A 27,671-nucleotide genomic window follows, 5' to 3' on the forward strand; every position below is an offset into this window, starting at 1 on the left:
TAATACTATATTAATGTGATAGTTAACCTTAAATTTTTTTTTAATTTTGTTGCCAAGCAGCATATTAATTCACAAGCCTGGCACAAAGACATAGTTTGACAACTGTTTCCGACTGCTGTCTCAGGTACCGCTCTCAACCAGAAGCACAGCATGTTTACTCTCCAAGCTGAATATTTGTACCTAGGATTTAAGTGTTTGCCTGTTACTAAAAAAAGAAATAAGTTGGTAACCTGAAACCCAAATCTCGACGTCATTGAAAATGGTTGACAATAATGTAGTGTTAGTGTTCATCCACAGAGTCAACTGACTGATATCCATATTCAGACAGACAATAATGAAAATATTTGTCATCGAGATCTTAATGAGGATCTTAAAGTGAGGGTTAAACTACAAACAGCTGATGGCAAAACCAAAGCCACTAGTAGGTGTAATACCAGTAGTAACCACCAGGCGGAAGCAGCGACCACTGACTTCCGTGCTGCCGTTCGGCGGTGGTGGACGAGGAAGAACATACAGGGTGAACTGGGAGGTGGTGTCCATCTTATTTACACTGGCGCGTTCGCTGCGTTCCGACTGATTATTTCAGTACAAAAGTTGAGAAGCGGGTAAGTTGGATGAGGAACTTAAATAATTGTACAGACGTGCTTAAATACAGAGGAAGAAGCACCTCCGCGTAGAGCAATGTTTGTCGCCAAATTTCTTTCTACATCTGCGCCATATTGAATTTCATTTTGCGTCGAATCCGCTAGTAGCTTTTGGCGCAGCGTGCTAGCGCCGCATTAGCCACTTATCATCCCGCGTGAATACACGATATGTTTACGAAGTTTGTGTTTAGATAAAATAACATTCGTTATTGACAGATTCGTTGCTAAAATATACGGTACTCTTGGTATGTACGAAGCAAGCAGTTTACTGTCCATCATAGCTGGTAGCCTAGCCGGTATCAGGTTCCAGCTAACGTCAGTCTGAAGTCACAGGCGTGAATATAACGTGAATATAACGTGAATATAGCGTGAATATAATATATAATTCGACATGAGGGTTGTTGTTATTTTTGAGTTTATGAATGGAGTGTTGATGCAGCCACTTGAATATGTTACAGATCAGTAGAGATGAGCAGTTCTGAGGAGGTGTCTTGGATTTCCTGGTTCTGTGGACTGAGGGGGAATGAATTCTTCTGTGAGGTGAGATGTTCTGTCTGGTCCAAGTATGACGATTGTTTCCATCCATGGAGAAAAACGAACCATAATTAATGAAAGCTGGACTTTGTCGAGCAGAAAAGAGTGCAGCTACAGAGGCGAGTTAGGTAGATTGTTTTATCACCCTTCTCTTTCTTTGGTTGTGTTTATTATCACCGTACATGCACAAGAACACGACCACATCTGATTATTTAATTTTCCCAGAATTTATATATTTTCCTAGTTCTGTGTGGAGACGTACTATGTGGTAAGACATTTTGTTCACCTGAAACCTTCGAGGAATTGCATAAAATGTCTGTAGTTTAACAAAAACCATGGGTTGCCCTCATATCTGCTCATGTTTACTGAGATCTTTACAATTTCTCTGTCTGACAGAGAAACAATCTTCTCCTTACCGTCTCTATTTCACTACTGTATATCTGTTTCTGTAGATTTTGTCACCCCAAATCCAATTTCTGTTCTGATTCCCTTACCCCACTAAAGGTGGACGAGGACTACATCCAAGACAAGTTCAACTTGACAGGACTCAATGAGCAGGTTCCCCATTACCGCCAGGCACTGGACATGATCCTGGACCTGGAACCAGGTCTGTATTTATACTCGTGCCCCCACACTCAGAAATAAATTAGGAAATCTCATAGACTCATGTTTCCTTATCTCCATTTGAATGCCCATGAATAATTATCGAGAAGGAAGGAGAACTGTAAAAACACGTCAACAGAAGAAGTTGTAAACAAATTTAAAAATGTAATGTTGACACTAAATTTATTTCTGCATGTTTATTTCAAAGACATTGTGTAATATATAAAGGAGAGCGGGTGAAGGAGCTTCAGGTGTTTGCTTTTGGAGACTTTCCTGACATGTCATTTATTAGGCTAATATGTCAGCTTTTGCTTTTCCCATCTTTGAGATTGTGTCACATGATCAGTTGCAGTCCAGGATGCTTCTTTTCTTTCCAAATGATTAAACATACTTGCTATTCAGCAATACAATGTTTCCTCTCTCCACCTTTGTTTACATATTAAAATGTGTGGAACAATGCAAGTTTCTCACAGTCTTTATTGGATCTTTTTTGGTGTTTGTGGAAAACCCTTTCGAGAATCAAACTGTTCAAAACTATTACCTGTCCCTTTTCTTCATCTAAACAGGGTGTTTTCTCTGTTGTTCACTTCTCTTTCCTTTTGAAGATCTCCAGTTTTGATTCTTTCAACTGTCAAAAGAAATGTAGAGAAGAGCTGTGTTTGATGTTCTTCTCTGTCTGCAGATGAGGAGCTGGAGGACAATCCCAACCAGAGCGACCTGATCGAGCAGGCAGCTGAGATGCTGTACGGCCTCATCCACGCGCGCTACATCCTCACAAACCGAGGCATTGCACAAATGGTAGGCTCAAGCTCCAACTCAAAATCCACCACCCACACCTGCTTTAGGGTGGAAAACTTTTTACACTATTATAGTATTGAAGCTGTTGCTGACTTAATATAAAATATTTATAAGGTATGGTTGTGTTTACAATTAAATTTAAGATGAAATTAGGAGGCTGTGGTAGCTCAGTACCTAGTACCTCAGTAACATTGGTTTTATACGATACATTATTCCCAACAATAATTTCTAGGTTTACATCATTTGCCACACTTTGTAATGAAGGCTGATGTTTAAAAGGTTTGTCTTGTTTCACAACAAATCGGTAGCTCCTGTTGAAGGCAGAAAAACAAGCTGCTTGTTCTAATTACAGTTCTTCTTCCCACATGTTGTTTCTGTGGCTGCTCCAGTTTTTCAGTGGAGATAAATACCCATTAACATGACCCGCTGCGGCGGGCCCTCGCGAAGGTTCTCTCAGTACATTTAGCGCTATTCTCAACTTTTACAAATAAGTCTGTTGTGTCAGAAACTAACCCTAACCTGAGATACTTATGTCCAGCTTTGATGAATTTTTTTTTCATCAATAATAAAATCATAGTAAATTGATCTTGGATCAAATAAGTAAGTTATCAAAAGAGATAAGTAGTAGTTTCCTATATTTTCTGACTTCTAATAGACTTGTAAGTAATTAAAGATTGACAAGTGAGCCAATATTGATGCAACTGTCAAAATGAACCCTTAGGTCATTATCGAATTGTCAGAAGAATCTATAAATATTCTTTGTAAATATTATTTGACTAAATTTTCCAGCCAACTCTCGTTTTAAAGTTGAACGTTGAAAGAATATTTTCAGTTTGAGGTTCCACTCTCTGCTACTGTAGAAGAAACATTTGTGTTTCACACGATGTACAAGTCTTTGCAAACTTGCGTCATTCATTGATCCTGCATCACGTCAATTTATTTGCTTCCGTATTGTAGTAACACATTGTAATCCCAGAAATACAGTGTGAAAAGGAATGTTTTGTCACATTGGAAATTAAAGAAACTTAACATATTGTAATCCTGAGTTGTAAAATAATAATCTATTTACTGTTTCATAAATTCTGTTTTAATTACAGCTAGAGAAATATCAACAGGCAGATTTTGGATGTTGCCCCCGGGTCTATTGTGAAAATCAGAACATGCTTCCTATTGGTGAGTAAAAACATGATTCTGAGCTCTAGTTGTTTTTTTAAAACCAACATTTTAAACAATATGTGTTTTGTTTAGCTTTAAACTGTGAAGCTGTACGTCGGTTAAATATTCAAACTATGTGGTAAAAAACGTGTCACCCTGTTCCATTCCTTTGCATTTATATTTTGCATGTTGTTGAACTCAGTTAAGGTTACACACTATTTGTTGGACGGTGCTACCGTCTGTTTGGGGCTTTGAATATGTAAACTGTCTGATGTATGACTCTCATACAGCCGACAGATACGTTGCCTCGGGCACTGCATTTTATTAACCCTTTGTATTTTTATAGATTTGAGTCACAATGACCTGTTTCAAAGCTTTCCTTTTATTATTCCTTTGTTGAATTATTTTTATGCGACCCCAAATGAGACATAAAATTAGCAGCTAGCAATGATCATATTTAAATCAGCTCTGCCTGTGGTCAACATAGTTCATATGTAGCTCGCGCCTTCCTCTTCCTCCACAGGTCTGTCAGACATCCCAGGTGAGGCTATGGTGAAGTTGTACTGTCCCAAATGTATGGATGTCTACACACCGAAGTCCTCCAGGCACCACCACACAGATGGAGCTTATTTCGGCACCGGCTTCCCCCACATGCTCTTCATGGTTCACCCAGAGTACCGGCCCAAGAGACCCGCTAACCAGTTTGTCCCAAGGTTAGTGTAGCAGGTTAAGAATGATCGTACGACTATAGATTCATGAATCCCTGTTAATTTATTTTTCTGTTTGTTTCTGGAGAATGTCTCATGTAAGGTTCAGCATTGGTATGTGGTTATCTTCATGCAGCAGTTTTCCAAATCGCAGACACATTGTTGATCATAATGTAATTATCAGATTCAGTCTACATGCTTGTCATCTCTTGGTCCTTTTATGTGGTTTGTGCTGCTGTTTGTGCACCTGTTACCAAAGCCGTGAAACGATGACAAACGTCTGTCCCTGTCTGTTGTCTCCAGGCTTTACGGGTTCAAGATCCACCCCATGGCCTACCAGCTGCAGCTGCAAGCAGCCTCCAGCTTCAAAAGCCCCGTCAAGGCCATTCGCTAGAGGACAGGCTGGACGATCTGTGCAGAGAGAGAAGACTGGAAGAATAATCATCAGAAGGGGAGGGGTCACCTGCATGTAACAGATGCCTCCTCCCTACCCTGAAGACTATTATTATTTTTGGATTAGATTTAGGGCACATGAAAAAGTGTAAAGATTTTTGAGTGTGAGCGAGACGTACACACACACACACACACACACACACACACACACACTTTCTTTCTCAAACAATAAATAATAAGTAGAGGCATCCAGACACTTGGGATTCCATGCACACGCCTTACCAAACTCATTGGTGCCAAAAACAGGAGGTGAAGTAGGAGGGAGCTGAGTTATACGGGGGCCCGATGCTTCCGTTATTCACTCGTATTATTAAACGCACTGAAGAGACGATTCCACAGCAAGTGGGCGGTGGTAACCCCCCCCCCCCCTCGGAGGAGTGTTCGTGCTGGAGTATTGGGACAAAAAACTGAAGAAGTGCAGTAGCTGAATCACCTCTGCCTCAGTTTGTTCTGTATTTGGCATCGTTTGGTAAAGAGTGGTGGTAACCCCCTTCCCCCCATTCCAACGCGTGTACACTCATTCATAGAGACATCCAGCATTGTTTGTTTTTTCATTTATTTTCTTTGTTTCTCAGAGTGGTCACATGGAGTATTCTCATGAACTCGCCGTGAAATTCTGAGAAAACACCGTGAATGTTTAGTTTTTCAGGAGTCGCAGCATTTTTTTTTCTTCCTACTGTTACAAGAAGTGAAGAAGAAGTGATTTTCTTAATCATCCAGATAATTGTAATCCGTGTGCCATTTCTGTAACCGTCTGTGTGCTCGTCAAACCTTTTCCCTGGCAGCTTCGTTGACAAAGTCATTTGACATTTTTGATAAATGCGGAATTTCCTCTTGACGGAGAGAAGATCGGGGTACCGGGTTTCAAACGATTGACTCGAATACAACTCTAGACAATCTGACTCCTTCAGCTGTTCCCACCACACCCTCATTATTTATGTTCAGGTTCAGAGACAGACCTTCATCCATTTGTCTTTGTTGTTTTAAGACGAGGAGCAGACACTCAGCCCTTCTGCTCTTCTTTACTTTGGGATGTCATGACTCACGAGAGGTGGTATTTATGTGTCCAGATTTTAACTAAAGATTGTCTGTTTTTGTGCGTCTTCTATTATGGAAGGGTGAACAGGAATCAGAATACTCAATAAACTTCTATTTTCTTTTCATACGTGTTTGACGCTGAATTTCTTCGAGATGCCACATAGTGTCAGCAGAGAGATCGGTAGTTATGAAAGCTTTTCCATGTTTACAACTTGATTTTAAGTCCGTAGTATGATGTAAAATTGAAAGAGCATGTACACAACAGTACCAGCATTCTTGTTTTGTTTTGTTTTAATGTATTTTTAGTCTTTGTAGGAAGGCTTGTTTTGAGTGCAGAAGGAATGGTGGGTGTCTGGCTTCAGGGTGTGGTTGCTGTGGTGTTTCATGTGAATTGAGTAACAGCAGATAAGGAAAGATTTCCCAAAGATGGAAAAAAAAAAACCCAAGTAAAACATTAAGGTTCCACTCACGCTTGATCTACGGATTTACTTCCATATTTGAAGAACCAATGGCCAGAATGGAAACTCCAGATGACTAAAATCCTAATTTACCCTGGAAGTATGTTGCACCTTTACCCGGGATAATGAATAGAAACACCTTAGGAGACAGATGCTGGTAAACACTATGATATGGCTTCTTCATACGTGACTCATGTAGTGTTTTTCCTCTGACAGCTGGTTCTGCTGTCATGTGGCTGCTTGCTGTCAGTTTTTCCAGAGGGAAAAAAGGAGGAGTTCCTCCATGACTCAGGATAACCTCAAACCACAGTAGGGGAACCACCCTATTCCATCTCCTCGTCTTCTTTCAACTCCTTTTAACTTGAGGAATTCCCTCTTTTCTAATATTTAATTCTTAACGTGAAGCTACCGGAGGGATCAGACCATCCTCCTGTAATGGGATAGAACCAGAACACCTCACTGAGACGATGGAGTAACGATAATCATGTCAGTCTGGCTACTTGTTATACCGTAGACCTGGGAAATGTTCAGCCGCTGCCACGCCCAGAAGGCATTGCACCATTTCACCCCCTCATAGATTTGTTTCAGGATAACACTGCAGTAGATTCAGGAATAATTTCAGTCATACACACACACACACACGTATTTTTGAAAGGCAAGATGATGTTTTTTAGGCTCCATTTTATAACTCGCCGTTTTGCCTATTTTGGCCAGACGACAACTTAATCTCTGACAAGTTGAAGCTGACAGTTTGGAAAGTTTTTAACCTCGATTGCATTTTCTTTTCTTTGGGCATTGAAGTAGATTCAATGTCCTTTTCTTTGCAAGTGTCAAACGACCTTTGTATGACACAAGTGAAAATATACTTTGTTTGCTGATGTTAACACCTGCGGGTAAACAATTAAATAGATATGCTTTGAAAGTTTCTCAGGATTGGTCTGTCCTATCTCTAGAACGTTTCTCTGCTGGGAGCTCTGGTTGAACCACAGGTTCTGTATTGGGTTGAGAACTGGTTTCTAGATATACAGACTAATGTTATTTCTTGTATCTTTGTCAGACTTCTGTGTGTGTTGCACTGTGACGATGTCCAAAAAAAAAAAAAGCTTCCCTGGCTGATCTTGTTTGCCCTCTGGTAATGTAACTGTGGTCACCGCCTTTCATTTAGTCATCGGAAATAATTCAACACTTCCTGGAAGGACAGGCACAGTATTTTATTTTTTTTTTGCAGATGTTTGGATTATAATGATTTTTATGAGCCATGTTAACAGTGTGTCTTCGTACCCAGTGAGTCCATCAGTGTGCTTGAAAACTAACATGGACTTCTGTGAAACAAGTCACTTTAATGACATGCTGACTTTGCTCCAATACCACTGTATCATAATGGCCATGACCAGGTTAGGTTACTGAAGATCAATTTGGCCAATACTTTTTTTATATACTGCTCACAAAAATTAAAGGACCACTTTTTTAATTGGGCCTGGCATGAAATCAATTAAACCTGTCGGATATTTTTCTGGTTGGTTCGCAGCTGAGGGCATCATTAATCTCTTTCAGATGTATTGGTGTTCACAGAATTAACAACAGGTGCACTACAGTGGCAACAATTAGAAAACCCTCAGAACAGGACTGGTTTCACATGTGGAGGTCATCTCAAGTTTCTCCCTCTTGATCTTTTTTGGCTGGTTTTGGCTTGAATGATCATCTCTACTGGCAGTATGAGGCGATTCCTTAACCATACAGAAGTTGCGCAGGTTGTCCAACGTCTCCAGGATGGCACATCCACACGTGCTGCAGCAAGAAGGTTTAATGAGTCTCCCAGCACAATCTCCAGAGCAGGGAGGAGATTTCAGGAGACTGGTGGTTATTCTCGGAGAGCTGGAAAGGGTTGTAGAAGGTCTTCAACCCATCAGCTGGACCGATACCTGCTCCTTTGTGCAAGGCAGAACAGGCTGAGCAGGCTGACCTCCAGAGGGCCACTGGTGTGAATGTCTCTACCCAAACAATCAGGAACACGTCCTGTAGTGGGCCCTGTACTCACTGCCCAGCACCGTGGAGCTCGACTGGCATTTGCTCAAGAACACCAGAATTGGCAAGTTTGCCACTGGCGCCCTGTACTTTTCAGATGAGAGCAGGCTCAGTCTGAGCATCTGAGATAGACGTGAAAGAGTCTGGAGAAGACTAGGGGAACGTCATGCTGCCTGTAACGTCGTTCAACATGACGGGTTTGGTGGTGGGTCAGTGATGGTCTGGGGAGGCATATCCATGGAGGGACGCATAGACCTCTACTGCCAAGGAAATGGTGCTCTGACTGCCATAAGGTATCCAGATGAAATCATTGAACCCATTGTCAGACCCTACGCTGGTGCAGGAGGTCCTGGTTTCCTCCTAATTCACAACAATGCCCGGCCTCATGTGGCAAGAGTATGTAGTTAGTACCTGGAGGATGAAGGAATTGAAACAATTGAATGGCCTTCACGATCCCCTGACTTAAACCCAATAGAACATCTGTGAGACATTATGTTTAGGTCCATTAGGCGCAGCCAGGTTGCTCCTCAGACTGTACAACACCTCAGGGATGCCCTCACACAGATCTGGGAAGAAATTCCACAAGACACCATCCGTCGTCTCATTAGGACCATGCCGCCATTTTGTCAAGCATGCATACAAGCTCATGGGGGCCACACAAGATACTGAAAAGCATTTTAAGTTGCAGAAATTAAGTTTTTGAAAAAATGAAGTAGCCTGCCACATCTTCATTTCACTCTGATTTGAGGGTGTCTACACAAATGAGCCCTCTGTAGGCTGAAAACTTTTATTTCCATTAAAAGACTTGGCATCTTTTTGTTCCTATGAAATTGCCGTGTCGTTATTTGTATAGAAATTCAACTTCATATTGAGATCTGATGGATCTAATGTGTTTCTTTTAAGTGTTCCTTTAATTTTTGTGAGCAGTGTATTTTTCGATCTGCAGAATAAATGACATTCCCATGAGCCTCAGCTGTACATTTACACACACTGCTGATAAGCAGTTATACATTACATTAGCATTTAAAACTTTGGGGGAACTTTCTCTAGTCTCATTCTTTGTGTTTAATTGCTCATTCAGAAGCGTAACAGGTCTGCTGGTGGCCACAATTACTTGTCTTCTTGTGCTTCAGACATGTGTAAACACGTCTGAGCCACAACTTTGCAAAAAATGTATTCAGTTGTAATCCACGTAACTTGTTTTTGTCATGTCTGTGTGCACATGATTTGTGCTTCTTTGTCTTCATAATGAAGATCGTACCAAATACTAACCTAAACAGAACAAAACAACAGAAATCACCACATACAAGGGATTTCCCTTACAATACCTTTAATTATATAAATTCCCAATGTGATCATGAGTTGAATAATTCTGAAAATGGATGTTGTGTCTAGAATCAATCTACATTCCTTTCTGAATGTTTCTACCTTGACATTTTCTCTGCACATTTTTCAAAGGCACTATATTTACATATTTCACACCTCTTTTGTTCTTCTTTCACACAATTTATAGTTTTCCTATTGACTTTTCTGTTCGTGTCTTGGTGGACGAAAAGTGAGCAGTCTGGCTGATTTTTACCACACACCCTCCGTCCAAACGACACAAGTTTCAACATTCAGAGGATCTGTGGGTATAACAATAGAAGCATTTCACCGGGCCGCCCTCTTAGGGAAATATTTCAAAACCATGACTCTGAAGACATCGTCTTATGATGGTTGTGCCCTCTGGCAGGAAACCAAACCAGGCCCTTTTAAGACCAAATGGTTAGATAATCATTAAAGGCGCACCATGACAACCATCTTAGCAACTCATTCTCAACATGCTTTAGTTAGTTTGCAAACACTACAAGACTAACAAATGCAGTGAAATGCTACAAGACAGACTCAGGACAAGACCAGACTTGCCTGCTTGAATGAATTCACTGATCAAATTCTCTCCTTGAAATCATGTCAAGAAAGATGTCAAGCGCAAAATTTGATGGTGGATCTGCAGAAACACCCCTCCCTCTGTTCAGAATTGATTACTAATGTGACTCTCTGACCATAATGGTTCAAATGGACCATGTTTACATTACTAACAAGACCTGTTTCATTTCTAAGGGCTAAATACATGGCCTAGCACGTGATAACGGTCATTCCTACTATAGCTATTTCCAGCTAAAACCTCACCTGAAACGCAGGTTGCAGGAAAAACAAACCGATCACTGGGCATCGGAACATAAATGGAGGTCAATGAGGTCTTCAAATATTATCTCCAAGGGAAAATAAGCCCCTTATTTTGTCAAGATACATTGTAAGTGATGGAAATTCACCTGATGGAAACATGGAAACATTCAAAATTACATTTTTTCAACACATCAGCATCAGTAATCAATAGTCTTTAAAAATGCAATGAAGGCTACTACGTGGCCAGAATAACTTAAACATACGAGAAACATTGAAAAAACGAATTAGTATGGTGACGTAGCCGTCCATGAACTACAGTGAAGGTGAAGTCCTCATTCAGAAAATAATATCTCCAATTGTTAAGCCAATACACTTTTAAAATCTTTGTCAAGGTCCGTCCTGACAGTGAGAAAATCCTCTTCCATGTTACTTTTACGAACTAGAATTGCACCAAGGTCCAAGGTCCAACAGCTCCTTTTAATTCAATTAAACCTCATAAAACTCAGATGAATGTAACCAGAACATAGAAGGCAGAATACCCCTTATAAAAACAGATCCATACCATCAGACAAACTATTGATATTTTTTAATGTATACCCCATTCATTAATGTAAAGACAAAACAGATTTTTTAAAAAAAGAGTTTAAACTGAAAATACAAGCTGCGGTTTACACCAGAATTGTGATCTCAAGAAGAGACTAATGTCTCAGTGATTCTGTGTCTATTCACGACAGATGGTGGATGAAGGTAAATAATAAACATGTAACTCCTCTTTGTTTGATATGACTGGCTGAATGTCCCCTGAGCTGCTGTGGACAACCATGTCTAACCTGTAAAGCTCTCTGACAGCTGCTCTGTGGAACACGGAGTCCTTCAGGACGTGATCACTGGGAGTCTGCATGTGGTCTGTTGTTTAGTGTGCTGTGGCTAACAGACCCGAGTCTTCCTTTGTTCAGTTTTATTAATATAACTGTAAAAAGCATTTATCCTCACTTATAACCTTTCATCCACTCACTGACTTGGTGTGAATCTCCTGCATTACTATTTTTATTTCAGCCTTCTTTAACCGGAGTTCATGCAGCTCAACATTATGTGGTGTTATTTTGACAATGATAAATATTTAGATAAAATATATAATGTTATTTATTTGACTCACTTTTGTTTTAAAACCCTTTAAATTATTGAAATAGTGGCAGAAAATATCTTTCGTGTTCCCGGTTAAACCTGACCTGCATTTATTACATCCCGCTTCAAAGTGGTGATGTTATTGTAATTGTCAGCGTTTGTGTGTTCGTCCGTCTGTCCATTCGTCCATGCGTCCACCAAATATCTTCTCAACCGTTGCAGATAGAAAGATGAAACAAAAAGCACATTATTCGGGCGGCAAAGAGGATAAAGATGAGATGATGACCTTGACATTGAGAAAACTAGGTCAAGGTCAAATTTTAAGTTTTGTACACACAGGAACTAGATAAGATAGAAAGACGAGGGTGAACACCAGAGTGAGTAACACCATCGATCAAAGCTACTGCTTTGATCGCGGGATGTTGCCGTCTGTGACTGCGCTTCACTAATGCCTGTTTATGTAAGGATCTAGTTACTATTTGTTAACATTGTTTACTTGGTTGTTTAGTTTAGTTTCCTCACACAGAAGTCGAAGCCTTAGTCCACATTTTAAACCTTAAAACTACTTCCTGTCAGCCTCAGCTTACCATTTGCCATCATGCGACAGAATGAACTGTGAGTGAGGTTTCACAAAACTAAATGGTGTAAAAAAGGACAAATTCAATCATATCCTTTTTCTCTTTTATGTTGAGAGTTGCTAGAAGGTGTGACTGTCATGAGATAAAAATTCCTTTGGGTTCTCCCTAGGGATGCCATGGAAACCAAAAATGGGCGTGTGGCCTGTGTGTGTTTGTGTGTCTGTATGCGTCCCCTTTAAGAGATCTGTGTGTGGGTGTGTGGAAAGGGGAGTGTGGGAACGTGCTTGAACTCTGTTATGTACTAATTATTGTTTTCATATATCCTCTATAATGTATAGTATTACACACCAATCACAGTCACACACATTCAAGTCCAAAAGCAACCAAATAGAACGGAACAGAATTCATGTTTGTCATGTGAAATGCATTACATGCATGTGTAGAACGTGTTCTGTGTGCTCCATGGACAGAATCAGATGACATCAAGAACAGTTAGAGATAAACATGTAAATCAGAAACATTTGCCCAGAACTCAACAGAAGACATAGTGAGTCCTTGCAGAAAAGTAGTCCTATGTGTGTAGTATGTTATTAATTACTCATTATATTGTTTCATCAAATCAAAATGAAACCAGACTTCTTGTTAGGGCTTTTAGAAGCCTTGTCGATTTGAGATTAAATGTCTTTGAGAACCTCAACTTCCACAGTCTCCATTTAGCATTAACACCTAGAACAACCTGGACGACCCAGAACCTTCAGACCCTTTGTTTTCTGTTAACTACCATCTCCTCTCTATTTAAGTAAAGTACAGCGCACCCTCATTCCTGATGGTTAATGTGTTCCAGGAACCACACACGAATAATGAATTCAGCGAAATGGCGACAAAGAATTTATCTCATTATTTACAGTAATTTAAACGTTTATGACCCCTCCCCATACTGATATTAAACCACCTTCTATCTGTATTACCTTTTCACACACTCTTATCGACTGTTAGAAGCACTTGTGTGTCTCGCGGAAGTCTGAGACTCCAAGAACATAGCACACTTCTGGATGCCGTCAGCCAATAGAATGTGTGCACGGTATCACGTGACTGCCTACCAAAAATCAGCAATGAGGTGAAGTCGCAAGCGTTGATGCGCGAATGCGCGAGGACGCACTGTGCTTAAAAAAGTGGGAGTCTTTCAACCAGTCAGAGGTTAATTTTATTGATCTGATCCCCGAAGGGAAATTGAGAACACACTCTAGTTAGTAAATACTTCAAATGCATGCATACATGTTAGTTTGTACAGGGCCCTGTAGCACACACACACACACACACACACACACACACACACACAATGGGGCCAGTAGGCATGCAGGGGGAGGTAGAGTGGCAGGCAGCCCCTTTGTGGAACGCGCCAAATGAGCAAGTTATAAAGGGGGATGGCGCCTTGCTCAGGGGCGCCTTGGCAGTGCTCCGGAGTGTGAGCTGACACCTCCCACTGTCAGCTCACACTCTTGGTGTTTTTTTTTTAGGGCAGGCGTGGGAATTGAACCGCCAATCTTAGGAACATTGGACGACCCGCTCTACCACTGAGCCACTGCCGCCCCCAGGTTAGGTAACATCCATCTATCCATCCATCCATCCATCCATCCATCCATCCATCCATCCATCCATCCGTCTGTCCATCCGTCCATTCTCTTGAGGACGAGATGGACATCATTGCCGCTGTTTCGACCTTGCGGGTCAGGTGTGTCAGGAGCCTATCCAAGCTGGCTACAGGTGAGAAGTGAGGTACACCCTGGACGTGTCGCCAGCACACCGTGGGGCCACATGAACGAGGAACGCATACACTCACATCTATGGACAATTTGATGAAACCAATTCAGCCAAACAGCGACTTACCCTGACGTACTTTAAGGGTAGGTCAGGGTCAAAGCTTCAGGGTAGGTCAAGGTTATCACTAGCTTTGATCTATGGTCTCACTCACACTGGCCTTCTCCCTCGTCTTTCTATCTTATCTGGTTCCTGAGTGTACAAAAGTTGAAATTTGACCTTGACCTAGTGTTTCTTAAGGTCAAGGTCATCATCTCATTGTCATCCCTTTGCCTCCCTGAACGGCTTTTGTTTCGTCCTTCTATCTTATCCAGTTCCTAAGATATGTGCTTTAATATCTCAGGATAGAAAATATCTCAGACCATAGATCAAAAGCACTAGCTTTGATCTTATCCGGTTCCTGAAATTTGACCTTGACATAGTTTTCTCAAGGTCAAGGTCATCATCTCATCTTCATCCCCTTTGCTGCCCGAGTAATGCGCTGTTTGTTTCACCTTCCTGACCGCAACAGTAGTGAAGAGACTGAAGTCTCCTGTGGGATTCTTCCCCCTCCCTGTCAATCACACAGGTGGGAGCGCTCCAGAAAGCGCAGGGCTGGGCGGATGTCCCGGGAGGAGCCTCCTGATTGGATCACGGTGACTGTCGGGCGGGAGCTGCGATTTTATAAAGCAAACAAACGACCCCGCCGTGATCACACGTCTCACGGCTCCATTGCTCCAGACAGCTGCTGTCCAGGTCCAGGTGGAAACCTTTGCTCTTGTCTCCCACCATGAACAGAATCCTTGTCTCTGTATTCGCAGTCGGACTCTGCTTTGCGCTCGGTAAGACTTCACTAAAATGTTATTTTATTCATTTGAAAAAGAGGATGAGTTTTTATTGTTTTCACTTGCATGGGACTTGATCTCGAATTTATTTCAACTAAACTTCATTTAAAGCGTTTTCTCCTTAGAATTTGACGCGTCTGCGTTTTGTATCGAGGTTAAGGTCCCATAGGATGTATGTTTTTAAATACTTGAATTATGTTACATAAAGAAAAAATGTATTGTGTTCAGCTAATATATACAGTATAGGTGTGTACAGTATTGTTGGCTCAAGAAGACGCGTTTGTTTCTTTCATTCCATTAGATTCCAGTCAAATGTCTGCAGTTTGTTGCATATGGAGCTCAGAAAAATTTCATTCCAATTTTACTTGTAAATTAACAGAATGACTCCCATTATCATTTTACCTCCCGACAGTATCCCGTCAAACACGTTATGTTTGAAGAGAAGAATATTTTACTTAAATGACGTGTGTGTGCTCAGTGTTGGGTTTGCAGATGCTTAGGGCTGTTTTCTGTGTGTGTGTGTGTGTGTGTGTGTGTGTGTGTGTGTCTCTCTCTCTCTCTCTCTCTCTCTCTCTCTCTCTCTCTCTCTCTCTCTCTCTCTCTCTCTCTCTCTCTCTCTCTCTCTCTCTCTCTCTCTATGTGCGTGCGTGTGTGTGTGTGTGTGTGTGTGTGTGTGTGTGTGTGTGTGTGTGTGTGTGTGTGTATGTGTGTTCAGATCAATTATGGACTGAGGGTCCTGACACTATATGATATGGCTTTTATACAATAGTAAAACAGAAAATAATTTTTTAAATCATCATAATAATGAAATTAATTAACAACTTAATAAATATGATTTATTTTGGTTACTATCGCAATTTTCCTGTTTTGTTGTTGTTTTATTTTTGCTCTGAAAACGGACTAATTTGTCTGTTTTGTGTCTTTTTGAGTTGTTGGAGTGAAACCTGTTTTGCGTCCTTCACTCACATGAAATGAATTCAGTGAGCTGAGGAAATAAAAAAAATGATAAATTGACTAAGAAAGCAGTTGGATTGGATTAAAGATTACTAATCCTAACCCCAACCGACAAAAACAGGAAGACAGTTACGTTTTAAATTAAGATTTAAAAAATTAAAGGACAAATATCAGCTAAAATAAACAAAGGTCAAAGTGAAATATTAGCGTTACTTAAAAAAATGCATAGTTGACATTTTCAGTCAAAGTCATTCAGTAAACCACGATGAACTCATGACCAAACAACTGGACAACAGGTTAGCAAAATTAAATACAAATAAAAGTAATGGACTTGTTAGCCTGCAGCTGATATTGTTTGCTTAAGACCAAGAACTGTCAGTGTAAATGTTAACTATAGGTTATTGATGAGCTGTTTGCTGAGAGTAATGTGATCTGTTAACTTTGACTTAGCTGCATGAATGTCACCTCAGTTACGTTTGAGTTTTCTCCAATCATTTGCTGCAGAGACACGACCCCCCCCCCCCGGTCGTCCGCCTGCAGCCTGTTCTCTATTTCTGCATCTGGAATCTCAAGGCTAATGACACTTACTGGAGCCTTTGTATTGACTTAGTGTGTGTGCAGTTGCACCGCATTCGATGTGGAAATAATGCACTTTTGGAGGGGCTGTTTTGAACGCTTGATTAGATTAAAAAAAAGAAGAAATGTGAAGACAACACAGAAAATCGGGACTTAAAATGACCATGTTCTGTTTTAGTCTCATTGATGAATCAAGAAAATTAACGACAAATGAATTGGAAACCAAAGCAATAGTTTGATCTGATAAGATTGGACGGTGATCTCCTCAAATGTAACGAAGAATAGCTGCAGAATTTTGGTCTCTATGCGTGTGCAGGTCCCTGGGTTTACTCTGATTCTGTTATCACAGGCTGGGCTGAGGTAACATGTTTGTGGTGCCAGCATGTTATGTGTATGGAGTTGTTATTTAAAGACTGACTCATGTCTCGACCTGCCAGCCATTGCATGAGAAATTCCTCACCCTGCAACAGTTTCAGTCTCAGTTTCCACTTCCACAGACAGCTTTCAGTCTACTGCATTTGGTTCTGAAGTTAGCTCCCCCAGCTCTGCTGTGACCTTTTCCAAGCCCCTCCATGTGGGAACACCATAGATTCTTGTCATCATTTAGATAATAACTGACCAGACGCCTTGCCCTGACTCAATGTTTATGATTGTTCATTAAGAGATTCATACATGAAGATAATTACACGGTGAAGTTTTCCCTGTTGCAAAAAAATGACCATTGAGTATGAATATATACTGTATGTGTCGGCGTGTGTGCTCTGGGAAAAAGTTTCATATGATGGTCTGTTTGATTTTAACATTTTACAAAAAGAAAAATCCCCTCAACCTCAGAAGTACAGAGAGGTCGAGGGGATTTTGAGAGTGTAAAACATGTCATCTGGATTCTTCTTCTTCAGCTTTGTCATCCTGAATCCACATTGTATCCCAAAGCAAATCATAAATATATGCAAAACATGTCTAGCTAATCCAGCTAATTATTTAACTTAACCTTTTCAGTACTTTGTAGTGTTAGAATAAACTGATCTCAAACCAGCTAATGTAAGGACAGCAATCTTTGCATATTTACCCACATTATACCTTTTAAAATCTCGTTTGCAAGCTCTTCTCACATTGCCTCATCCTGTTTGAGTGTTTTGTGCACACTGTGTTTGGTGTTAAAGCACATGACTCCGCATTTCATAGCCAGGCCAGTTGTCGTGCTAATTTCAGTATTTGTTATTCACCTTTGCTCATCAGCTGAGACAGTTGACAGAATGCAAAACTTCGAAAAACTGAACTTCTGTGGGTGAACTGACCTTCAGCTGCTGTTGTTCATCACGCCTGGACACACACACTTGGATACACTTATCAGCTGCTGACTTGCATAAGATAAGCAACTGTTTCATCTTGATGGGAACTAAATCTAACTAAAACTAAAACTGCAATATGGATGCCCTCAGGTGGACAAGAAATGTACCGACTTCTCCAAAAGCAAATATTACACGGAGGACGTCACACTTGACTGGATAGGATCATGGTTTTTACTTGTATCAGATTTAACATGGTTTCAGTCTTTATGAGATAACCACTTATATTTTCCCTCCTCTTACGTGCTTTGGCCTCAATAACATGTTCTTGAGTAGAAACTGGGCGGTGACTGACCGACCTGTAGTTGCACAGGTAGACCACTAGAGGGCGGTATAAGACTGATACTCCACACTCGGAGTGACCAAAAGGTTGTCACACCTCAGGCAGACTCCAGAAAAATGTAACACTGCTAAATTTCTTTTGTTTCTTATCAGATTTAGGTAGAATTATTAACTTCAATATTCGTCATCATCATTTAGAATATATATATATATATATATATATATATATATATATATATATATATATATATATATATATATATATATATATATATATATCAAGTTCCAATTACACTTTGTTAACCAATTATTTTATTTATATTCATTCATTCAACCACTTTGCGGGTCACAGGGGTTGATGGAGTCTATCACATTGACCTCCCGGGTGAGAGGTGGGGGTACACTCCAGATGTGATGCCAGGGCATCGCGGAGTCACATGAAAATCGAACAATCACTCACACACTCACTCCTACGGACAATTTGGAACCGATCAATTCACCTGAAGCTGCATGTTTTTCTGGAGGTGGGAGGAAGCCAGAGAGCCCGGAGAGAACCCACGCAGACACGGGGAGAACATAAAAACTCCATTCTATGTATTTAATTTAGCTTATTTAAAACTTGTTTTAAAATTTGTTTTAAAACATGTTCAAGTTTTTTAACACTTGAAACACATCTTAAACAGTTGCACAAAATAATACACAAAACAAGTAAACATAGTCATACAATTATGAGCACCTTTCACTTTACACAAGTATTTTTTAAGTCTGTCTGAAATAGAAGCAGACTTGAGCTTTTTAAAAGCCTAAATAAGCAGATAAATGGAGAGACAGATAATTCTACAGTGGTTATGACTACTCATTGTAACTTTTACATTAAGACAAAGTAGACCTGTAAATATCATGTCTTATTGCCAACACTGAGGTTTTGGAGATAAAGTCAGAGAGGCCAGACTGAGATGGTTTGGACATGTCCAGAGGAGAGATAGTCAATATATTGGTAGAAGGATGCTGAGTTTTGAACTGCCAGGCAGGAAAGAGGTCATGAAGGTAGTTGGTGTGAGAGAAGAGGATGCAGAAGACAGGGTTAGATGGAGGTAATTGATTCGCTGTGGCGACCCCCGAAGGGAAAAGCCGAAAGGAGAAGAAGAATGTTGCCAACACTGACTCACAGCTCCTGTTTTGAACAAATACATTTTCTTATACGTGAAAGCTTTGAAATCGTGCTAATTTTAGTGCATTACCCACTTTAATGATAATTTGTTGCTAACAGGCGAAAAGGGAACCATTTATACGTAGAGATATTTGTGCCACAGTCAACAGCCAACAGTGATAGAGCATCAGTCACCTCAGGGTTCCCATGTGATGCCACCTCTGGATGGATTCAGGCATATCTTTGCATAGTTAATGAATTTCTGTGCTGTAAAGCAGCCAGAGATGTTCAAATTGCGTGCGTTGGTGCTGGATGTTCTGTTCTGTGGTGTGTCAGAGGATCAGGTCTGACTTGGTTTCTGATGCCTCTGTGACAGCAGCAGGACACACGTGATGTCTGTACTCTGTGACTGATTATAACACTATATGTAAACAGGCGTGGCAGCGCCACGATCACATGACACCTATTATGTGCTTTTGCAATTATTACAATTTGTCTTTTCAAGCAAGATGCGTAGATTTTATTTGTGCCGTTTGATACGTCTGTGATGTTCAGTGGCTAGACAGTTGAAAGTCAGATGAAGAAACACTTCGTCTTTCGTACTTTCTAATTGTAATTTCTAGGTTCTTCATTAGTTGGAGCAAAAGAAAGGTTAGGATTGTTGTGAAAAATCTTTAGGTGATTAGCTCTGCGGTGACTCAGGTATAATTGAAACCAATGTGACAGGGTGTGTGGTTGTTTTAATGGAAATAAGTGGGTGTGTTTAATGCCCATTAGAGGTGTGTGAAATCAGGACATTGTGGTATGTTTTCAAATTGCTTCACCTTTATCAACGTTCATACTATAATTTAATGGAAAAAAAAGTTATCAGCTCATGTGATTTTTTTTTTTGAGTATGATATAATAGACGGGATTGTCCCACATTGCAGTGTTTGCTTAAACGATGGACTTATTCATTTGGAAATCCATTGACTGGTCATGAGTAAACATTTGAACAATTCATGGTAGTTCTTAAAAAATAAAAGAATCTTTTGTCTGCGTCGAATATAAACATTGGATCAAAGATTTCTATATAGGAGCTAATGTTAGCTCTTGAGTGGGAGTGGCACCACATGTAGTTGTGTTACAGTTTAACGTGAGGTCCAGGCAGTGTGGGGATAATGTCATTATGTTCTGGATCAAACACTTTTTTCAGTAGCTCTGCTTCTTTAGTGATCAATGCGGAGCAGTTTGACTCATTTTATCTGGTATTTCTCTGGTGTTTGATTTCTGCTGCGGTCTGCAACAGGATTGCTCTGGGATGCCAACACCATGTGTGGATATTTGTTGTTTTTACCGTTTCTTCAGCTGTACTGTAATGAGCTGCTACTGTGTTGTGATCGATGAGTTTTATTCCAGATCCTACAGGAACAGGACCTGAAACAAAACACATCATAGGTCTGACACCTATTTTAGATCACTATTAAAATCTGTTGTTCTTAACCATTTTTGTGTGCTCTGACATCTGTTCAATTTTTCCATTTTTTTTTGCTGTTAAATTTGTTTTTTCTTGATGACTTTCAAATCTAATTTAAAACACATGGAAGTTATAAACATGAAAGAACATTTATTTCCCCAGTAAAACAGACATGTCTGGGTGAAAGCTAGCTGTAGCTCATTCTATAAAAAATACCAACACGGTATTTTTTCTTGATATAAAATCATCCATCTATGCAATGAATGTTCAGAACCTGCTTAAAATTCTGGACGTTCAAGCAGCACGCTTAAAACTGTACAAATGCTACAAGACTGTTCTTATTACAAAATCCTGATTTTGAAATCTTTTGTGGTAATACTGAGTTCAGGATATTGTAATTATGAAATCCTAATTGGACAAATCTGGTATGAAATTGGTTCGATCTTTAGCTTGGTTTTTGATGCTTCTTAGTTAAACAGGCCTCCCTCAGCGTAAAGAGGAAGATGATGCGGTGAGGAAGAGGTGGAGTCATTACATACAGCAATGTAAAAAGAAATTGCCCCTTTCCCCTTGCTTATTTGGCCCCACTTATGTTTCATCTTATAAAACAAATTCTATTAAGTAACAGTTTGGCAGATAAATACAAGATTGAGTTTTCAAACCCAAGGAGCCACACCCTGTTGAATCAGGAAAACACTCAAATGGCAACTGTCTGACAACATTAAAAAAAACCAAGACGATCTCGAGGAGTCCAAGACCAGATGACATCCAAAATCAGTTCAATCAGATTGGAAAGTGTTACAAAACCATTTCACAGGCTTTGGATTGGAGTCATTATGACGAGTGGAGAAAACTTCAAACCGTGATGAACCTTTTCAAGGAGTGGCCACAAAAAAACCTAATAACATTCCACAAAAATGAGATCATCCCATCAGTCAAACACGGTTGTGCTTGAAGGATTTGATAGTCTGGAGCTGCGTTGCTGCTTCACGACCTGGAAGATATTTTTTAATTTAATATACTGGACTGATCCCGGAATGGAAATTAAGAAAGCACAGTCTGGTTTGTAGTTCAACCGCTGAACCACTGCCGCCCCATGATGGCAGGTGAAGCACCGCTGGGATGACTTGTTGCTGATGGGAACATAAATTGTAGTCTCTTCCAGAAAAACCTGAGGGAGAATGTCTAACCATCGGTTGATGGCCTCAAATTGAAGTTCACAATGATTGAGAACACACCAGCAGGTCTACCTCTGAATGTCTCAGAATCACTAAAGAGCTTAGGAGAAATTATAGAGGTTTGTGTTCACTTGCATTGTCTTGTTCCAAAATGAACGCCATATTCACGATCTGAAATATTTAAAGGTGTACTTTTAAATGTACTTTTTCACAGCTGTGTTTACTCCAACACGACTTCACTTCTGAATCATTTGCTTGTTTGGTCACATTCTCTGCAGGTCACTCACATAACCACACAGTTTTCAAATACGGGTCTTTCTCAGTTTCCTGTGGAATTTATGTACAACATAAACTTGTTTTTGCTTGCGACAGATCATCCATGCGCATCTGTTTGTCACTGCAAACTGGGTGGAATGAGAACAGGAAGAAGTACTTTGGAAATTTGGCCAAAACTGTTTATTGTGGCAAACAGGGACTGACTTGTGTGTTAACTGTAATTAGGTCATACGTATTGCACGCCCAAGAACAAGTTTTTCTACACAACTGAATTATTGTCTTCTATTTATTACCACATCAGTATGTTTATTCTTCAATCTATTAAAAAGTGTTTCCCAGCATTTTGTTGCTAGAGGTCCAAAGAACAGTGAATAAATCAAAGAAACCTTTATCACCCGGCTGCTTGCTGCATTAGAAAAAAATATGCATTGTCATTATTCATTAAATATGCACTAAATATGCATTAAACATTACAATTTTAAAAAATAATTTAAAAAATAAATAATAAAATAATAATTTTATGTGACTTCATAAAATTAACAATTAAAATGCATTAAATATGCATTAAAATGTCATTAAATATTCATTTGCTTTAAAAGAGCTTTTGTAGTTACTATGTTACAACCATTTTACTGTTCATCCTGCTGCAGATTTGCAAAAGTGATCTTTACACAGCATCAGCGTAGAGCGGTACCACAGTATAGACTTCACACAGAGGCAGCAGCCTGTCCTCTATAATTATTTTCTTTGCATAAGGTCTGGAGTGAAAGCATTCCACAGAAACTCCAGTCTTGTTGAGCTGAATGTGAAACAGGATTGACCAGTTTTGAAAAACAATGGCCTCTCTAGATCCCCGACTTGTTGGTTCCTCCCCTTCTAATCCTGAGTCACACACAGGGAGCCGCTGACTTTATTACTAAAGTTAACATCAATTTTCTTGTAGGCAAAACAGTCACAATAATCTCATCTTCGGCTGCTTATCTGCCTTCCGGATCATGTGACTGCTGGAGCCCGCTACAGACGAGAGGCAGGGTACACGCTTGGATGAGACGCCAGATTATTGGGAGACTATATGAAAGACACTGACATTCATAGTTACGGACCATTTGTTGTGACTAATTCACCGAAACATGCAGACTTATCGAACCCTGAAAATTGTTTCTGTGAGGAAGCTACCAAACAAGCCACCATGCCACTCTAGAGTTAGCATGATAAGATCCAGTGTGTTTTTTTTTCTTCTAAAATTCTTGTAGTGTTCATGACCTGACAACTTACAACAAAAACTTATGTTCAGTAAATACCTCAGTGACACAAACAGATGTTTCGTGCTTCTGTGTGACTTCATAAAAGTACTTTTTTCCTTTTTGTCTGCAGGCCCAGCACACTGTTGAACAACGGATTTGTTCAAATGTGTTCTCTATTGTTTCCTACACTAAACTCTTCTTAAACAACGGGAACTTTCTGTCTGCATGATACCCAGCTTACACACTTCAAATATGACTTTGTAATACGTGGGGATTGCCACTGATCTTCTGTTTTCCCATAATACATATCACTGAATTCTCTTTCGGTAAAACCTGTTAACAGTCCAAACTTTCAAGGAAGTAATCTTTTCCCATCTGTACGTGGTTCCATTGTTTTCTGTGTGAATGCTGGTGACAAAGTACCAGGAACATCTGACAAAAAAAAATTCCGTCTCTGTTGACCCTCTGGCAACGTAAAAATTAATACCAAAATGATTATTTGAATGATGTCAGTCTGGTCATGTAACACCACCTACGATCATTGGTTTCAATTTCATTGTATATATGTGTATAATGATAAATAAAGCTCTTTGTTGTTTGTTTTGTTTGTTGTTGTTATTCACAATTAAATACATTTGCAAGTAAAGTAAAACACATACACTGAATAATAAAATGATAACTTCCCTTCTGCTCATTTAGTCGAGATTAGGAAGTGTTGCTGTTTTTTGTTGTGTTTTTTTGTTTACAATGCTGGAATCTTTTGATAAATTTGATGAATATAAGCATAAATAATTTGTCATGTGTATAAAGACTAAAATTTAAAGCATTAGAATTAGAATCAGGTAAGTTAAGTGCAAAAATCTAACTGTGATTCTTGTGTTGATGCCAGGTCAAGCTCTGCAGTGCTACAAATGTGACATTGGCCTTTGGAATCTGTGCCTAACCTCTGAGATCACATGTCAGCCTGGAGAGCAATGTTTCAGCGGTGTTGGGAAAGCAGGTAAGGAGCATCACATCCTGTCACCTCACTGCTGTAAAACAATACGGGTAGATTAATGATGAAATTATTGTGACAAAGATTGTCCCAAATTGCAGTTTTCAGAATGAGGAAATATGTGAATTATATGTCCGCTTAGTCTCAGTAAGACTGGAATTGCTTCTTTTGATTTTTAATATACAGGGAGTCCTCAACCTACAAACACAATTTGTTCCACGAGGCTGTTTGTAAGCGGAATTGTTCATAAATCGTTGTTTATTAATATTTAATCTACAATCGCCATTTCAGGTCATTTGAATGTCATTGCTATTCTAAATACGAAAGTACAATTCCCTAAGACTCGCCAGAAAACATAAGAGGACATAAAAACAACACATAAACAGAATAAAATACTGTAATGTAACAAAATAATGTAACTTTAACGTCTCTACCTCTGCTGAATTAATTTTTTCCTTGGGGGTGTAGAGGCTAAGACCTGTAGAGGCTAAGACAAGCTTTAGTCCACTGAGGTATTCCACCACACTGACGTGAATGACGCTCTGATGCACTTCCTGGTAATCAGAAATCCGACATGACACTTTATGTTTGATTACTCTGTTTTATTTCCATTAAGTTTCTATTAGCTCGACCAATAGTTAACATCAAATAGAAACACAATCAGTTCAGCGGTCTAAAAACTGTTAATGCTTCCGGGCAGAAACTTCACCAAACCAACATTTGTTCCTATTCATACCTGAGCACAAATAATACCCAGGAGACCCCATACATCATTTGCCTCCTAGGACAAGCCTGTTAATAATTTAAAACAGAGTTTTCTTACAGGAAGCCTGCAGTCTATCATAGTCAATCTGACCTGAATTGTTCTCGATGCATGTGGACGTCTCCATGGACATAAATACACTGTGGGTTCGTTTGCTGCTCAAACGTTCACAGAGATTTGGAGGAAAGAAGGACGAATTGCTGCTGATTAAATACCAACGGGAAAGAGAAAAGACCACATGAAGTCTGACATCGAAGCAAAATGTTCACTTAGTCTGAGATCTGCTGAGTCATTTTAACATGACGTGAAATCTGAATCTATGGGATGTTAATTTAATACTGCTGGGCGTGGTTCGTGACACAAAGGGGAACTACAGTACTCGGATATGGCAGGCCCGCTGTGTTCTTATCTGTGTATGTTTGTAAGTCGAATGTTCGTATCTTGAGGACTACCGGTATATGTGTGGTGCACATCTCATTTATACAAACTGAGTCAATCGATTTTGTGGAATTTATAACTGTGCTACTCATTTACTGTGAAAAACGAAGAAATGAAGCCTTATCCATCCCACGAGAGTTAACAGAACTGTCTCCTCGGTTGGTTGATTTCTATTAGAGGTGTTTGGAACATTTTCGACGTGTTCCTTCATCATAATAAACTGAAACTGTCCCCAACAAACAAAATGTAATCCCTTTGGAGTACTGACGTAGAGTTAATCACATCGAGCAAAGTATCTTTAGAAACTGACCAGCACTTTTGTAGAAGTCTGGCTGTATGCCTATCTCTTCAGGGACAGGATTTTTTTTAATCCAGGAAAAGATGACTTTACTCCACTTCCATGTTTTTAAGGAGTCGAGACTTGTAATAATAAAAATGTAAATACAATTCTTTTCTGGTTTTGGTTTGAAAACCAATACCAGAAAATCCTAGAAATCAGCAAAACCGGTAATTTAAAGACTAATTTAAAGACGAGTGTCTCTCACACGACTCTCTCCGTCCCTCACTGAGACTGACTGATTGTGTTTGGTGTCATCCACAGCTGGATTTTTGAGTATCAAGAGAAAGGGCTGTTTGGCAGTGGAAGATTGTAACAAGACCTCACAGGCTACCATCCCTGGTGACGCCAACGCCACCATCTACTCTTTTTTCAAGAAGTGCTGCAACACCAACCTGTGTAACGCTGCAACCGGCCTGCCAGGGACCTCAAGCCTGAGCCTGGCCCTGGCCTCCATTACCGCCCTGTTTGTTGCCAACATCCTGGTCTGAAAGGACGTACAGTAAAGGGATCATAATCATATAAAACACACAGGCGTATAGGTCACGTGTTTACTATTGTTGAGTTGCATTTCACTCGCTGATTTCACAGATGTTTTTTTTATCAGTTCAGATTCAGTTCCCTTTTATTGCTTTAGGATTTTTAGAGTTGCTCGTAACCTGTCCCAAGACCTCATTTCACTGTGTGACTAAATTGCTTTTGTAGCTCAATTACTGCTATTAGAGCATAAAGGAATAGTCTAACATTTTATTAAATTAGTACTTTCTATTCCCAAGGCTTAGAGTAGAAGATATATATGACTATTTTTTATGTCCTAAAGTTGACATAGCTTAGCATAAATACCGTAACCAAGAAACCTGCTCGCCTGACACTGTCCAATGAATAAAACGCTGTCCCATAAAATATTAGCCTTTTAAAAGTTCACCAAAAAACACTCTAATTTGTAGAATTTGAACGGTTTATGATTTCTTTGGCCCACAAATCTATGAGCTTTAACGACAGCAGTAAGTGTATTTGTTTATCATGGTGAAGAAGCGGTCTAACTGCTCCCCTGTTTGCAGTCTTTTCTAAGATAAAGATCTCCTGACTGTTTGTTCGACTCACTCTGCACACACGACAACATTACTATTCTTCTCTACCAGTTCAATACAAGAACGAGAATAATTGTAATTCTTAAAATGTCAAACTACTTATGTTTGTTACACTAGTGACATTTTAAGGCTACTTTTTTCATTCAGTGCTCCTTGCTCTGTGTCGATCTAATGCACACTAAAGGATAATTGATTGGTTCTTGGCTTAGGCTCGCTACTGTCTGTGAACAATCTTACTGGCTCTATTTTTGACACAAATAGTATGATCAGGTCTGTATTAAATCTGTTACAATTTACATGTAGTCCCAAATCCAAACGTTAAATCACTTCTGTAATCTGTAAATCTGTAGGGTAAGAGTTTCATTCTAGTTTAATGTATATATGCGGTATACATAGGGAGGACATCATTAACGTGGTTGTCTTTTTATGCAGATATTGAGATTGACGATTTCAGGGCTGATCTGTAATTGGTATCCTTTCCTCCCAAATCATTAACAATGATTTAGACATTGTTAAATCCTTCAGTTAATAAAATGTGTTGGCCTGTTTTTATGTTTTTGTTGAATTGGTTAAATAGACAAAACTGAAGAAAGGAATAAAACCGACTGGGAAAACGGGGACTTTTCTGTGTTGATTCTTCCTACTTTGTGTCAGGTA

General features: G+C 39.7%; 2 protein-coding genes across 2 annotated transcripts; both read left to right on the top strand.

The window, feature by feature from the left end:
- Window positions 1-492: 492 nt before the first annotated feature.
- On the top strand, window positions 493-6,057 carry csnk2b (casein kinase 2, beta polypeptide). The gene is made up of 7 exons (XM_068333650.1): window positions 493-605; window positions 1,103-1,184; window positions 1,683-1,785; window positions 2,464-2,579; window positions 3,677-3,752; window positions 4,258-4,447; window positions 4,745-6,057. The coding sequence occupies exons 2-7, from the start codon at window positions 1,113-1,115 to the stop codon at window positions 4,833-4,835; spliced, it is 648 nt and encodes a 215-aa protein (XP_068189751.1). The 5' UTR covers window positions 493-605; window positions 1,103-1,112; the 3' UTR covers window positions 4,836-6,057.
- Window positions 6,058-14,794: 8,737 nt separating this feature from the next.
- Window positions 14,795-27,634, top strand: LOC137607857 (prostate stem cell antigen-like). The gene is made up of 3 exons (XM_068333882.1): window positions 14,795-14,923; window positions 24,281-24,391; window positions 26,188-27,634. Exons 1-3 carry the CDS (start codon window positions 14,872-14,874, stop codon window positions 26,412-26,414), a joined length of 390 nt encoding a protein of 129 aa, XP_068189983.1. The 5' UTR covers window positions 14,795-14,871; the 3' UTR covers window positions 26,415-27,634.
- Window positions 27,635-27,671: the final 37 nt, after the last annotated feature.

This window comes from Antennarius striatus, chromosome 14 (genome assembly GCF_040054535.1).
Source record: "Antennarius striatus isolate MH-2024 chromosome 14, ASM4005453v1, whole genome shotgun sequence".
Lineage (NCBI taxonomy): Eukaryota > Metazoa > Chordata > Actinopteri > Lophiiformes > Antennariidae > Antennarius > Antennarius striatus.